This window comes from Crinia signifera, chromosome 6 (assembly GCF_055691185.1).
Source record: "Crinia signifera chromosome 6, ASM5569118v1, whole genome shotgun sequence".
NCBI classification, from domain to species: Eukaryota; Metazoa; Chordata; class Amphibia; order Anura; family Myobatrachidae; genus Crinia; species Crinia signifera.
The window spans coordinates 197855929-197868028 of record NC_139222.1 but is presented as its reverse complement, the minus strand read 5'-3'; the positions used below and the strand labels follow the sequence as shown (position 1 = coordinate 197868028).

At 44.8% G+C, this 12100-nt stretch overlaps 1 protein-coding gene across 5 annotated transcripts in view; it reads left to right on the top strand.

The window, feature by feature from the left end:
* Positions 1-2099: 2099 nt before the first annotated feature.
* The window catches only part of SEC24C (SEC24 homolog C, COPII component), a 40513-nt gene continuing 30512 nt past the window's right edge, over positions 2100-12100 (top strand). For 3 of the 5 annotated variants that reach the window (XM_083148578.1, XM_083148577.1, XM_083148576.1), the window contains exons 1-5: positions 2100-2262; positions 5616-5798; positions 6359-6448; positions 6972-7110; positions 7772-7941. In XM_083148578.1, coding sequence (XP_083004704.1) covers positions 5636-5798; positions 6359-6448; positions 6972-7110; positions 7772-7941 — 562 coding nt within the window. In that variant the 5' untranslated portion in view covers positions 2100-2262; positions 5616-5635. The remainder of the gene's footprint in view (positions 2263-5615; positions 5799-6358; positions 6449-6971; positions 7111-7771; positions 7942-12100) is intronic. The other 2 variants (XM_083148580.1, XM_083148579.1) reach the window with 1 other exon arrangement.

Sequence of the window (12100 nt, the reverse complement as noted above, 5' to 3'; positions counted from 1 at the left end):
TCACGCCCCTCTACGCCCCCTGTGCAGCGTATAAAGAATCCGTGCGGCGAAATCGCCTGCACATGCGCAGAGTGACCTCTGCACATGCGCAGACGATCAACATCGGCGGTCCGTCCGCATGCGGGAATATCCGCACCGATCAGAATAAGGCCCTTTGTCTTTTAAGTAAGCCCGTGTTTCAAGCACTAGTGGCTGAAGAAAAAAATCCACCATGGCTGACAAATTACTAGTGATACTATTACAACCCGATATTATGGGGCACCCAGGAGGATGTACAAGGTCTTTATGGACCTTTGGTAGTACATAAATTCATGGAGTTGAAGGATCTTTAATATTACGGAATTCATGTTCTTTTTCAGATATACATTATTTGTTAATGCTTGATTAGTTAGATCCAAAGGAGCATTTTTCATTTTTTGCAATGGGTTACTTCTTAATTTTTTATAAGTTTTACCCGAATTGAGTTGTTTATCAATTTATTCTAAATAAGAATCTTTTGTCATTATGACCACCCCCTGCCTTTGTCGGCGGTTTGATAATTATTGAAGTGTCTTCTTTTAATGTTTTTAAAGCCGAAAATTCTTTCTGATTAAGATTAATTTTCTTTTTGCTTTTTCTTTCAAGGATTTTTTCAATCTCCTCACACACTACTTTATTGAAACACTCTAGATAGGGGCCTCTACAGTGCGTGGGGTTAAATTTTGCTCTATCAGTATTGGTGAATTGACTAGACTCTTCCTCAGAAGTCTTAGAAATGAAGTGCTTTAAGGCCAATTTTCAAATATATTTTTGGACATCTAAAAAGATGTCAAAAGAATTAGGCTGAAAAGTAGGGGAAAACTTTAAACCTTTTGTAAGGACTTTTAATTCATCTGCCCTTAATTCTCTATCAGTGAGGTTGAAAACCTTACTTTGATTAATATCGTCTATATTTTTATAGGATATAGTTTTTTGTTTTTTTATATCCTGTTTTTTATTATTATTATTATTATTATTATTATTATTATTATTATTATTATTATATTTTCCTCCTCTTGTGCCCCTTCTTGTTTTAGTTTTAAATGTTAATATCTGTTCCTTCATGGGATATAAAATGGTACAGTTGGAGGGTATGGGGAGGTCAAACACAAAGGGAGAGTTCAGTGGAGGAAAAGTTTGTCAGAGTATCATTGTTGAGATGATATTGGAGGGCAAAAGAGCTGAAAAGCACATCAAAGGTGGTACTGTAGATGGAGTATAAACCAAGAACAGAATTTGGAGTCATGAGAAAAGACAGAGAAAAAGAAGACGTACAGGAGGGCCACAAGGAGGGATAGCAAGGAGAGGACTGTATCATACAGGAGGTGAAGTTGGTCAGTAATATCAAAAAAGTAAAAGAAGTATAAGCAGAGAGTAGTGGCCCTTGGAATTTAGAGCAATAAGGTCATTACTGATTTTAATGAGGACAGTGTCTGTAGAGTTAAGGGAACAAAAGCCGAACTGATTGATTGGTACTTTTTCTCTCTACACTAAATCACTCTCCAAGTTTTGATAAATGTACCTCTTATGACCCATACGCATGGTTTGATGTGATCTATTTTTCTATTCGATCCCGATATGTGGCCCCACCCCATGCAAATCTCATAGAAACATATACTGTGCAGGCAAGACTATATAGTACAGATCGGTGCTATATAGTTCAAATTTAATATGTTGCCATGCTATTCAATCAAATTAAAGTCAGGGCAGGAAAGGGTGACTATGGTGGAGAGAGTGACTTGTGCAATGAGGAGTGCAATAAAGGAGGATAAATTCTGTAGGAAAAGTAGAGACATCCATAAGAATATGGAAATGTAATGAAAATAATAGGTAACATGTCGGGTTACACATAATGAATGCTCCATTATCTGTAGATTCATTATTTTAGCGATGTAACATTAAAACTAACATGATTTTGTTACTAGTGCTTTTAACAAATGAGTACACGCAATTTTGTTTGCGCAAAGGCAACAATACTGGCATTTGCCCTAATCAAAGATGGTCGGCTTGGCTCTTGCGCACGCGCTGTGACGATCGGCCGGTACTCGCTTTGCGCCTGCGCATTGTTGCCCCTGAAGCCGCTTTCCCTGCCTGGGCGGAGTGGAAACGTGGCAGAAGCTGAGAAGCCGGACTCCTCCCGTGGGCAAGACGGGCTCCGACATCATTTCCGGTAGGAACTGGAGACGACGCTGTTTGGAAGCGGACGGGGAAGTGAGACGAGAGAAGGAGCCGGAACGGGAGGAGGTGAGTTGTTCTGACAGGATCCAGGGCCTTGGGAGCCTGTGACCGCAGGGAGTAGGACACTGAGCGTCATTTTCTGTAAGGCGGACAGCTTATTTCGGTCCGTATCCAGAGGGGTGTCCGTACCCTAAGCCGCCAGTCTTGTTGGCAGGAGGTCGGGGCCGGGCACTGTGATCAGGCCTACGGTGACATGTGCCACTGCTTCCTGTGCACTGACATACCCTCCGTATACCTGCAATGACATACCCCCCTCCCCCCCTATTTACCTACACTGACGTACCCCTATATATTGTCTTGCCATAACTTCCCTCTAAACCGGAACACTCCTATACACAGGTTCTGTGGCTAGCTGACTTCCAGTCTGCATTTCACATGGTTTTGATTAACAACAGATCCCGAGTAATTCATGATTTTAAGGGATTATGGTTTAAAGGGGTATTATAGTAAACCTACCTATACTGCCCTACACACTGTACATACTCGGTGGTCTCCATACCTGTCCTGATGTACCCTGCTATGTGCAAACTATGGCAGCACAATGATGTACATGATATACAGTACACACATGCTCTCAGCACTCTGATATTTGCTATATACAGAAACAGAATGCACACACTATGGGTAGATATATGAAGCAGTAATGAGTGGAGTACTGTGCCATGGCAACCAATATTCACTGAAGTAACATTTATTCAGTGCATTCTATAAAATTATATGTAGCAGCTGATTGGTTGCCATGCCATTATCAACTCTTATCACTGCTTTATACATGTACCCCTTACTAACTCTGTCATCCATGTACTGTACTATATACCAATGCTGACAGCACTCTGCTGTATGCAAACACACTGTGTACCAACACTGGCTTCACTCTGACATATGCACACACTATATACCAACGCACGGTTTGCAATATTGTGTATACACACTGAACAATATCGGTAAATTATATTGTTCAGTGATGTCTCCGGGACCCACTAAACATGCAGGTCATTGGCTATATATCCAAATTGACCTGCATGTTCAGAAGATGGGCATCCTGTGGCTCTCCAGCTGTTGTGAAACTACCAGTCCAAGCATGCTTTGCCACAGTTTTGGGCAGATTGAGCCTATATATGGCCAAATCGGACCTGTTTGACATCTGATGCGTGTTCCCGTGTGCATCAGATCCTATACAGACATACAGTACATATCCTGTATCACAGGGGCGGCCAAACCGGTCCTTGAGATCTACCAATGGTCCACGTTTTCCAGGTTACCTAGCTGGTGCACCGTTGTAGTCATTACTAACTGTCACATTTTAAAACCTGCTGCATTCATTCCTACTATACATCCACAGGTTGCCTGGAAAACATGCACCGTTGGTAGATCTTGAGGACAGGTTTGGCCACCCCTGATGTATCAGATCGGACCAATCAGCTGCATATAGCGTTTTTTTTTTCTAGCACCTGCAATGTTTAACATCCGATCAGGACCATAGGTGTGCCAGCGGTGCCGAACCACTGTCGCACACCTACAGTCTGCAGAGAGGGGAATCACTGGGCAGGAGTGGTACTCCGTGCCTCTGAGGGGGCCCCCCTTTCCTTCCATCTGGCAGCCAGGGAGAGAGGCTGCGATAGCGGCACTGCAGCGGCCATGCAGGAGATTTGAAACCTCCTATTGTATAGAATAGGCACCACCCATACTGGCTCTCCCAGTCCCTTTTTTTTTTTTTTATGCAATAAATCACATCTGAATTATTGCATGTAAAATATGGCACATCAAGTGGAAAATAATATACAGCCCTCCTAGATAACTGCCAGCAGGGTTGGAGGAAAATCAGGTTGGACTTAATCAGGACGCCCTCAGGCAAGTTAGCCCTGTGTATTGGGACTTTAACCGTATCTCTAACCTCCCCCCGCCACCGCAAACACACACATCACACACTTTTTTTTAAAGCAAAAACAAACTTTTGGGAACGTGTCCCGTATCCTATGTGTTTTTGCGAGAAAATGTGTAAACATTTTTGCACAAAAAAATTGGGTATAATTGAATAGATCTAGTGTGAAACATCAGGCAATAATCAGACGAAAACGTAGTGGGTGCAAATGAATATCCTCAATATAGTGAACTGCATCGTGGTGAGAATGTCGATAATAGCTGGATGTGGGTCCAGACTTCAGGGTAAACATATGTGCATACCAAGCGTTTTTAAGAAGTAATAGAATAGTTGGTAGGGTTTCATAGAGAATTTGAGGATTAAATGGGAAACTGTGTTGCAATAACAGGTGTGAGAAGCGATTGTGAACTAAACTACATGTGCGACTGCCTACTAGAAAGGGTGATACACCCTAACAGGCTACTATAGAAATCTTTGTATTTGTATTGTCCACATTGAGCTGGAGAATTATTAGCAGTCGGCTTCAGTTTTTACAGTTTCAACTTGTCTCCATGAAGTGGCCCTTGTTCGGGTGGAGCTGCTGTGATTGAATGTTTGTTTTTACTGCTGGGAAACTACTTTGTAGTGATACATCACAAAAAATGCAGATTGAATTACTTCAGAATTCCCTGTCATGCATATCACCCATCACTTTAGGCAATTACACAAATGTGTGTTTGGTTACCCATTCACATTCGTTTTTAGCGGAACCTGTGTAAAATATTGGACGTAACAAGACAAATGTATGAAAAGCCAGATTTTTGTGCACACCTTTCAAAACCAGTGCAGTTCATTTTTCCTGAGTAGGGTGTCACTCTGCTATGCTGCTTCTAACACAGTCTGATCTATATTTAAGTGAGAGAGATATAGTCCAAAGAGTGACGTCCCAGGCAGGAAAGAGGAACTGGACTGATTTTGAAAGGAGCAGAATGAACACATTATAGGGGGTATTCAATCGCCGGCGACCATCTCCCCAATGCTGTATTCCCCAACAGCATTGAGCAGGGTTTCTCGGCAGAACGAGCCGACATCACACGCTGTCGGTCTCGTTCTGCCGGGAAGTGACCAGCTCTTCTCGCTCCCCAGCAGGAGGGACATTGTATCCCAAGCTCGACCGCCGTGACCTAAACATTGAATACCCCCCTATGTCTCTCCTCGCCACCTCAGAAGGGGTTTGCAGATATAATGGGCGCTCGTGATATTCATGCCGATTAAAGCAACAATTTAATTACTCACAGGGCTCCCAAAAAATCCACCCCAAAGTGTTATTACCTTGTTATAATTATAATGTAGAGGGGAAATAAATTCATGGTGGTTATGCATTTTCAATTTTATGAATTGATTTTATGTAGTAAAAATATTGCTTTTAATATTATGACCAATATATGATGTTGATCTGCCATCGAACGCCGTTGTTTGTATTTTTATGTGCATCTAGGGTCTGGGAATGCACACAAGATGAACGTAAACCAGCAAACTCACGTAGCTACGCCATACATGCAGCCCCAACCTGGAGGGTACCAACAGCCGGGTTATGGGGGTCAGCCAATGCAAGGAGGGCCTCAGTATCCTGGGTATAATGGGCCTGTGCAAGGTTACCCACAGCATGTCCCTTCACAAGGTATTACAGTTCATATGGGTCTTGTTGTACGTCTGTGTTTATTTATTTTTTTTGTCCTGTGGAATTAAAGTAGCATGATGAGCACTTGTACAGGTCATTTTATCTGGGGAGTCATTGCAGCAAATGATTGTCAATTTCAGATGGATTACTATTATTTTTATTCTTGTTTGATGTCTCCCTCGGGTCCGAAGCTTGGCCCTGTGCGAATCGGACCTAATGCAGAGGTTAAACCTGCTGCCCGTCCGGGCTCAGTCTCCGCCCCACAAATAGCCCATACACTGCTGCGGTACATCACAGTAGTGTATGGCCCCCTGAAGGCCCCATGATTCTTAAACGTTTCCCCAAAATATATTTACTCCTGTGCAGCCCAATCTGCTTTCAATGGCTTCCAGGTATCATCACCTTAGCTTGTTCGTTGAATGGCAATAATCACAAATGATGTGCGTTGCACAAACCATTTACCCTACAGCATCTTAGGAATCTAGTAATGTTACTATTAAAGCTTTGATTTCTTTTTCCTATCTCAGGTCTGACTTCTGTCTTCCTATTTGTATTCCTAGGTTTCTCCTCTAATTCGGGATTCCCTCAGAAAGGGTCTCCTGATTCTTTCACCTCTGGCTCTTCTTCTCCTGTTACCTCTCATTATATAGGTAAATGTCATGTATTGTATAACTATAGTGTTCTTCAGGAGTCTGGGTTTGTTTTATACAGAATAGAAATGGTTATAATGAGCATTGTTGGACTCTTCTAAACAGGGAGGGAAAGTACGCCAAGGATCTGGACTACTGAATGCCACACTGAATTATTATTATACCGTGCAGCTATGTGGTGTATTTTTGATAAAGTTTCCATTTGCAGCCTGATTTTGGATTTTCCTCTGCCATGATATAACACAATAAAGGAGTGAGGGGCAGAAGTATGGCCTACTGATACGAGTAGAAGTGTGCCATGGGAACCAATCAGCTTTGAAATAACAAATTTCAAGTACATTGTATAAAATGTTACATTGCAGCTGATACATCTACCCCTGAGTTTTCATAGTAATACTTTTTAAGAGCAAGGGTTAATCACTATACTCCGTAGGGATCTCTCTTGTTATTAAGGCAGCTGCCTCTTGTGAAGATCACTTTGGTTGTTATTATACTGCACACCTATTTATATTGTATTTCTCAGGTCCCGTGAGACCTCCACCTACAGCAGGAGGCCCAACTGTACCAGGAACATCTCTTCCTCCAGAGCAGCAGTCGTACAGTCATTATGGACAAGGTGACATACAGAATGGACCAGCTTCACTAAGTACCCAAATGCAGAGGTATGGAAACCTCTTCATAATACATACATAATGTAAATATTGGGGGCGTTGGCACAAGTTGGCTTGTGCAAAGTGATTTGCAATCTTCGTAATTGTTAAATACAAATCTGTAAATGTGTTCATGGAAATACCATTTTTTTTCTTGAGTAGAACATCTAGTAAAAATGGACCTAATTTATCATGGCTTAACTTGATGGTACTTTATCTTACTCTGGATTGCCCAGTATATCCCCGTATGTCATTTGGATTTAGTTGACCGAGCTCTGTGTAGGACAGGCATGTCCAAACTATGGCCCTACAGCTGTTGTGAAACTACAAGTCCCATCATGCCTTGACACAGTTTTGATATTAGGTAATGCTTAAAGCTATGGCAAGGCATGATGGGACTTGTAGTTTCTCAACAGCTGGAGGGCCATAGTTTGGAAATACCTGGTATAGGAGGTTAATCCAATACAATATCACAGTGCAAACTGTGGAGAATATAGGTGTTGGTTTGTAGTATTCTAAATTAATAGGACTAACATTCTTGGCACCTGATTTTTGTCGCCATGAGAGAAGTTATTGGCATCACTAAGTAACTGTACACGTAGCCTCAAGATTTTGGTGATAGAACTACACAAAAAAAAAATAGGCTAATAATTGCTGTTTCTTTCTTTCGCAGACCACCAGTGTCCCAACCTTACATGCAAACAGGATCTGTTCCGCAGACAAATAACTTTCAGCAATACCCTCCATCCTCATCCAGTACCCAGCAACTAAACAACCAAATGATTAGGATGCATATTGGTGGCGGAGCTACATCACAGCCAATGCAAACACCACAAGGCTTTGGTAAGAATGCGAATGGCAAATGGTTTTAAGTTGTTTTGTTTTGCTAGTCATTCAGCAATACAATCTGTTAGAACATTAATCCTTGTTTTTTTATGCAAAAATTTGTATAATATTAGGACTTTTCCTTAATCCAAGATTTCTTTGTGATGGTATCAGAATTAAATGTATTGCCATTTATTTATAGGGTGTCACAGTTCTGCAGCTTTTTTTCAAAATAACATGGATAATTACTTTTCTCTTTCAATGGTCCTGGTGACACAGCTCAACACTGGGATGTAGGAGGGTCCGAAGGAGCCAGGCACCTATCCTAAAGCTTTAGAGGGTAGGCTCCTCCCCTACTGCATCCCTGGACTCTTCAGTTCGTGTTAGGTGCCCACTGGAGTGGGTGCTATTCTAAAGGGCTGCAGGAGCAGCCGAAGAATTAGAGTAGTTAGGGGATTTTTATTATTTTATTAACTATTACCCTAGCTAGGTAGGCACAGTGTGAGGATTTTCATAGTGAATCCTCACACTGCTAGCGCAGCAGGAGCTGACAGAAGCGCGTCCTGTCAGCTATCTGTGCACAGGGTAGACGCTGTCTGGTCTCCCTGTGCTGCGCTCATAGCCTCTATTAAGAGGCTGCCTGGGCTCCGGAGCTGCCTGAAACCGGCTCCACAGTTAGGTGGGGATCATGGGGGACAGGCGCTCCGTGATGGCGGCGGCCATTTTATGCGGAGCTTACACGCTGAGCTCCTGACTGAGAGGACAGCAGCGCTGTGACAGGCATGTTCCAAGTGGTCCCCATTTGAGGGGGAGACACTGGAACAAGGAAATCCTACCTAAGGAGCGGCTAGCTGGGGGTGGTTGGCGCCAAAAGGTCACGGACCCCGCAGCAGCAGGGACTTTGGTCTCTTCCTTCACTCTGACTTTGGCGCCTTTCAGAACGCTTGCAGCGGAGCTGAGCTGGCGAATTGATCCTGGCAGAGTGACTTGGATTTCCTGGGCATCGCTTCCCCGCAGAGAAACCTACAGACAGCTAAGTGACTGGGTGCATTGACTTTGTATAAGCGCTTGTACAATTGTTTGCACTGTGTATACTGTTAGATATACAATTATCACTTGCATCATGTCTGAGCATCAGGCTGTGGTTTTGGGGGAGGGAGCCCTTAATGCACTGAGCGCGTGCAATGTTTGCACACAAAAGTTTGTCCCTGAGCAGATGGCCAAGGGGGGCTTATGTATTACTTGCGCTGATGTGAGACCCATGGGCAGCGATCCCCATAGGGCAGAGCATATGGAACCTGCGTGGGCCAGGGCCCTAGGCAGGTCAGTAAACGCTTTGGTGCAGCTTTTGGACAGGCAGAGTGATGGGCTGGTAGAATCACAGAGACCTATGCCATCATCTCAGCAGTCGTCTGGCTCCTTGCCTCTTACCCAGGCAGATCCTGCACTGATTCAGGTGATGCAGGATACTGCAAAAGGGATTAACAGGTTCAGTGAAATGCTGGACAAAATGGATGATGTGGCAGGGACCCCTAGAAGGTCTTATGCTTTAACTACTGTGGTAGATGAAGAGGAAGGAGAGTATAATGACATCCCCTGGGATCAGGGTGATGATTTGGAAGAGAACTCTGCTGCTGGTATAGAGGATCTCATTGTAGCTGTGAAGCAGGCTTTAAAGCTGACTGTGGAGGATAAGACTCCTGTTAAGGGTGTTTTTAAGCGACAGCGGAAGGAGGCTGTTACTTTTCCTTCAGATGAGGGGTTACAGGAATTATTAGAAGGAGCTTGGAAAACTCCTGATAAGAGGCTTCAGATGCCTAAGCGATTCCTTAGTCTGTACCCCATGCCAGAGTCTCATGCGGAGCTCTGGGAAAAGGTCCCAGTGGTGGATGCTTCAGTGGCACGTTTGTCCAAGGCTACTGTATTACCAGTACAGGGCGGTGCAGCTTTCAAAGATTCTGTGGATAAAAAGCTGGAGGGAAACCTCAAAGCTATCTTTGAAGGGGTGGGGTTTACCTTACGGCCCCTTATTGCTTCAGCCTGGGTCTCTAAGGCCATGATAGAGTGGGCTGGTGAATTATGCACCGTGCTGCAGGCTGACCCTGGTGCATTACTGCTTGCAGAAAAGATTAAGGCAGCAGCAGAATATGCAGTGGAAGCAGAGGAGGAAGCTATTAAAATGGCTACCAGAGTGTCCACAGTCTCCATTAATGCCAGGAGAGTGCTTTGGCTTAAAGCCTGGGAAGCAGACAATGAGTCCAAGAAGGCTCTGGAAACATTAGCCTTCAAAGGAAAGGTACTCTTTGGTACCGAGCTAGAGGAGATTATAAAACAGGCCACGGGCGGCAAAAGTACATTCCTGCCGGCCTCCTCAGCAAAGCAGATGTCAAGATTTTCTGCTTTTAAGCCGTCCTTTCGGCCCTCCCCTAGAGGTGGTGCGTCCTTTCGAGGACAGTCTTTCAGGGGAAGGTTTCAGTCCTCTAGAGGCAAGACACAGAAGTCAAAATTTGGCTCTTTTCACAAGAAGCCAGCCACAAAGGGAGAGGATAAACCCTCTGCATGACTGTCAGGGGCTTCGCCCGACAGTGACAAAAGTGGGGGGGCGTCTCACACTCTTCAGGGACGCTTGGACTGCTTTAGGCCAGGATGCCTGGGTGTTAGATATTATAACACAGGGTTACAAAATCCCTTACAGAGGGCCGCCTCCGAAGAGGTTCATCCCCACATCCTTACCAAAGGAGGCACGGCTTCGTACAGCTCTTGTGAGAGCAGCTCACTCCCTTTTGGAGAAAGGGGTGGTTACACCAGTACCCAGGGCAGAGTGGAAGAAAGGCTTTTACTCCACGCTGTTCCTGGTGCCCAAACCAGACGGGTCTTTCAGACCAATACTAAATTTGAAATCCCTAAATGTTCATTTATGGGTAGACCATTTCAAAATGGAGTCCCTACGGTCAGTACTCCTGAGTCTGGACCAGGGAGAATTTTTGGCGTCCATGGATGTCCAGGACGCATATTTGCACGTTCCTATACACCCGGAGCATCAGACCTTATTGAGGTTTGCCATAGGAGACCTGCATTTACAATTCCGGGCGTTACCCTTTGGGCTAGCAACCGCGCCAAGGGTATTCACAAAGATAATGTCAGTAATGGCGGCGGTGCTGAGGCTCAGGGGAATCACAGTCATACCCTATTTGGACGATCTCCTGTTCAAAGCAGAGTCAGCAGTCTTGCTGCAGAGTCATTTGGCAGAGGCCATCAGTTTTTTGCAGGCTCACGGCTGGATTTTAAATTTGCAAAAATCTCAGTTGGTACCGTCGCAAAGGCTCCAATTCCTGGGAGTCATACTAGACACCCATCTTCATCGGGTATTCCTCACGGAGGTAAAGGCCAGGGATCTGGTCACCCTAGTCCAGGAGATTCTCAGGGTTCAGAGCATTTCAGTATGGAGGTGCCTCAAGCTTCTGGGGAAGATGGTGGCGTCATTCGAGACGCTTCAATTTGCCAGGTTCCACTCTCGGAGGTTCCAATGGAACATCTTGTCAGCCTGGTCAGGAAACACTTTGACCATGAAATCCGAGATGATAGTGCTGTCTTCGGACTCCCGAGAATCCTTGAAGTGGTGGACAGAAATAGATTCACTTCAGTGGGGTCGGTCATTACAGACCTGGGACTGGTTGATAGTAACTACCGACGCCAGTCTCAGGGGCTGGGGGGCAGTAGTCCTGGATCTCAGGCTTCAGGGCCTGTGGACGGCAGAGGAATCAGCGTTACCAATCAACATCTTGGAGCTGAGAGCTGTCTGGAAAGTGATTTCCTTGGCGGGAGACAGGTTACAGAACCTCCCTTTGAGGATTCAGACCGACAATGCCACAGCTGTGGCGTATCTGAATCACCAGGGAGGTACACGCAGCAGTTTGGCCATGTGGGAGGTGTCCAGAATCTTCCTATGGGCGGAACAGAATGTTCCAGCTGTATCGGCTATATTCATCCCGGGGATAGAGAATATAGAAGCCGACTTCCTGAGCAGGGAGGAGCTCAAGGAAGGGGAATGGAGTTTACACCCTCAGGTGTTTCACCAAATCACTTCGAGGTGGGGAACTCCGGATGTGGACCTGATGGCATCCAGGATCAACCGTCAAGTGCCCAGGTTCTATGCCAGAACAAGGGATCCACTAGC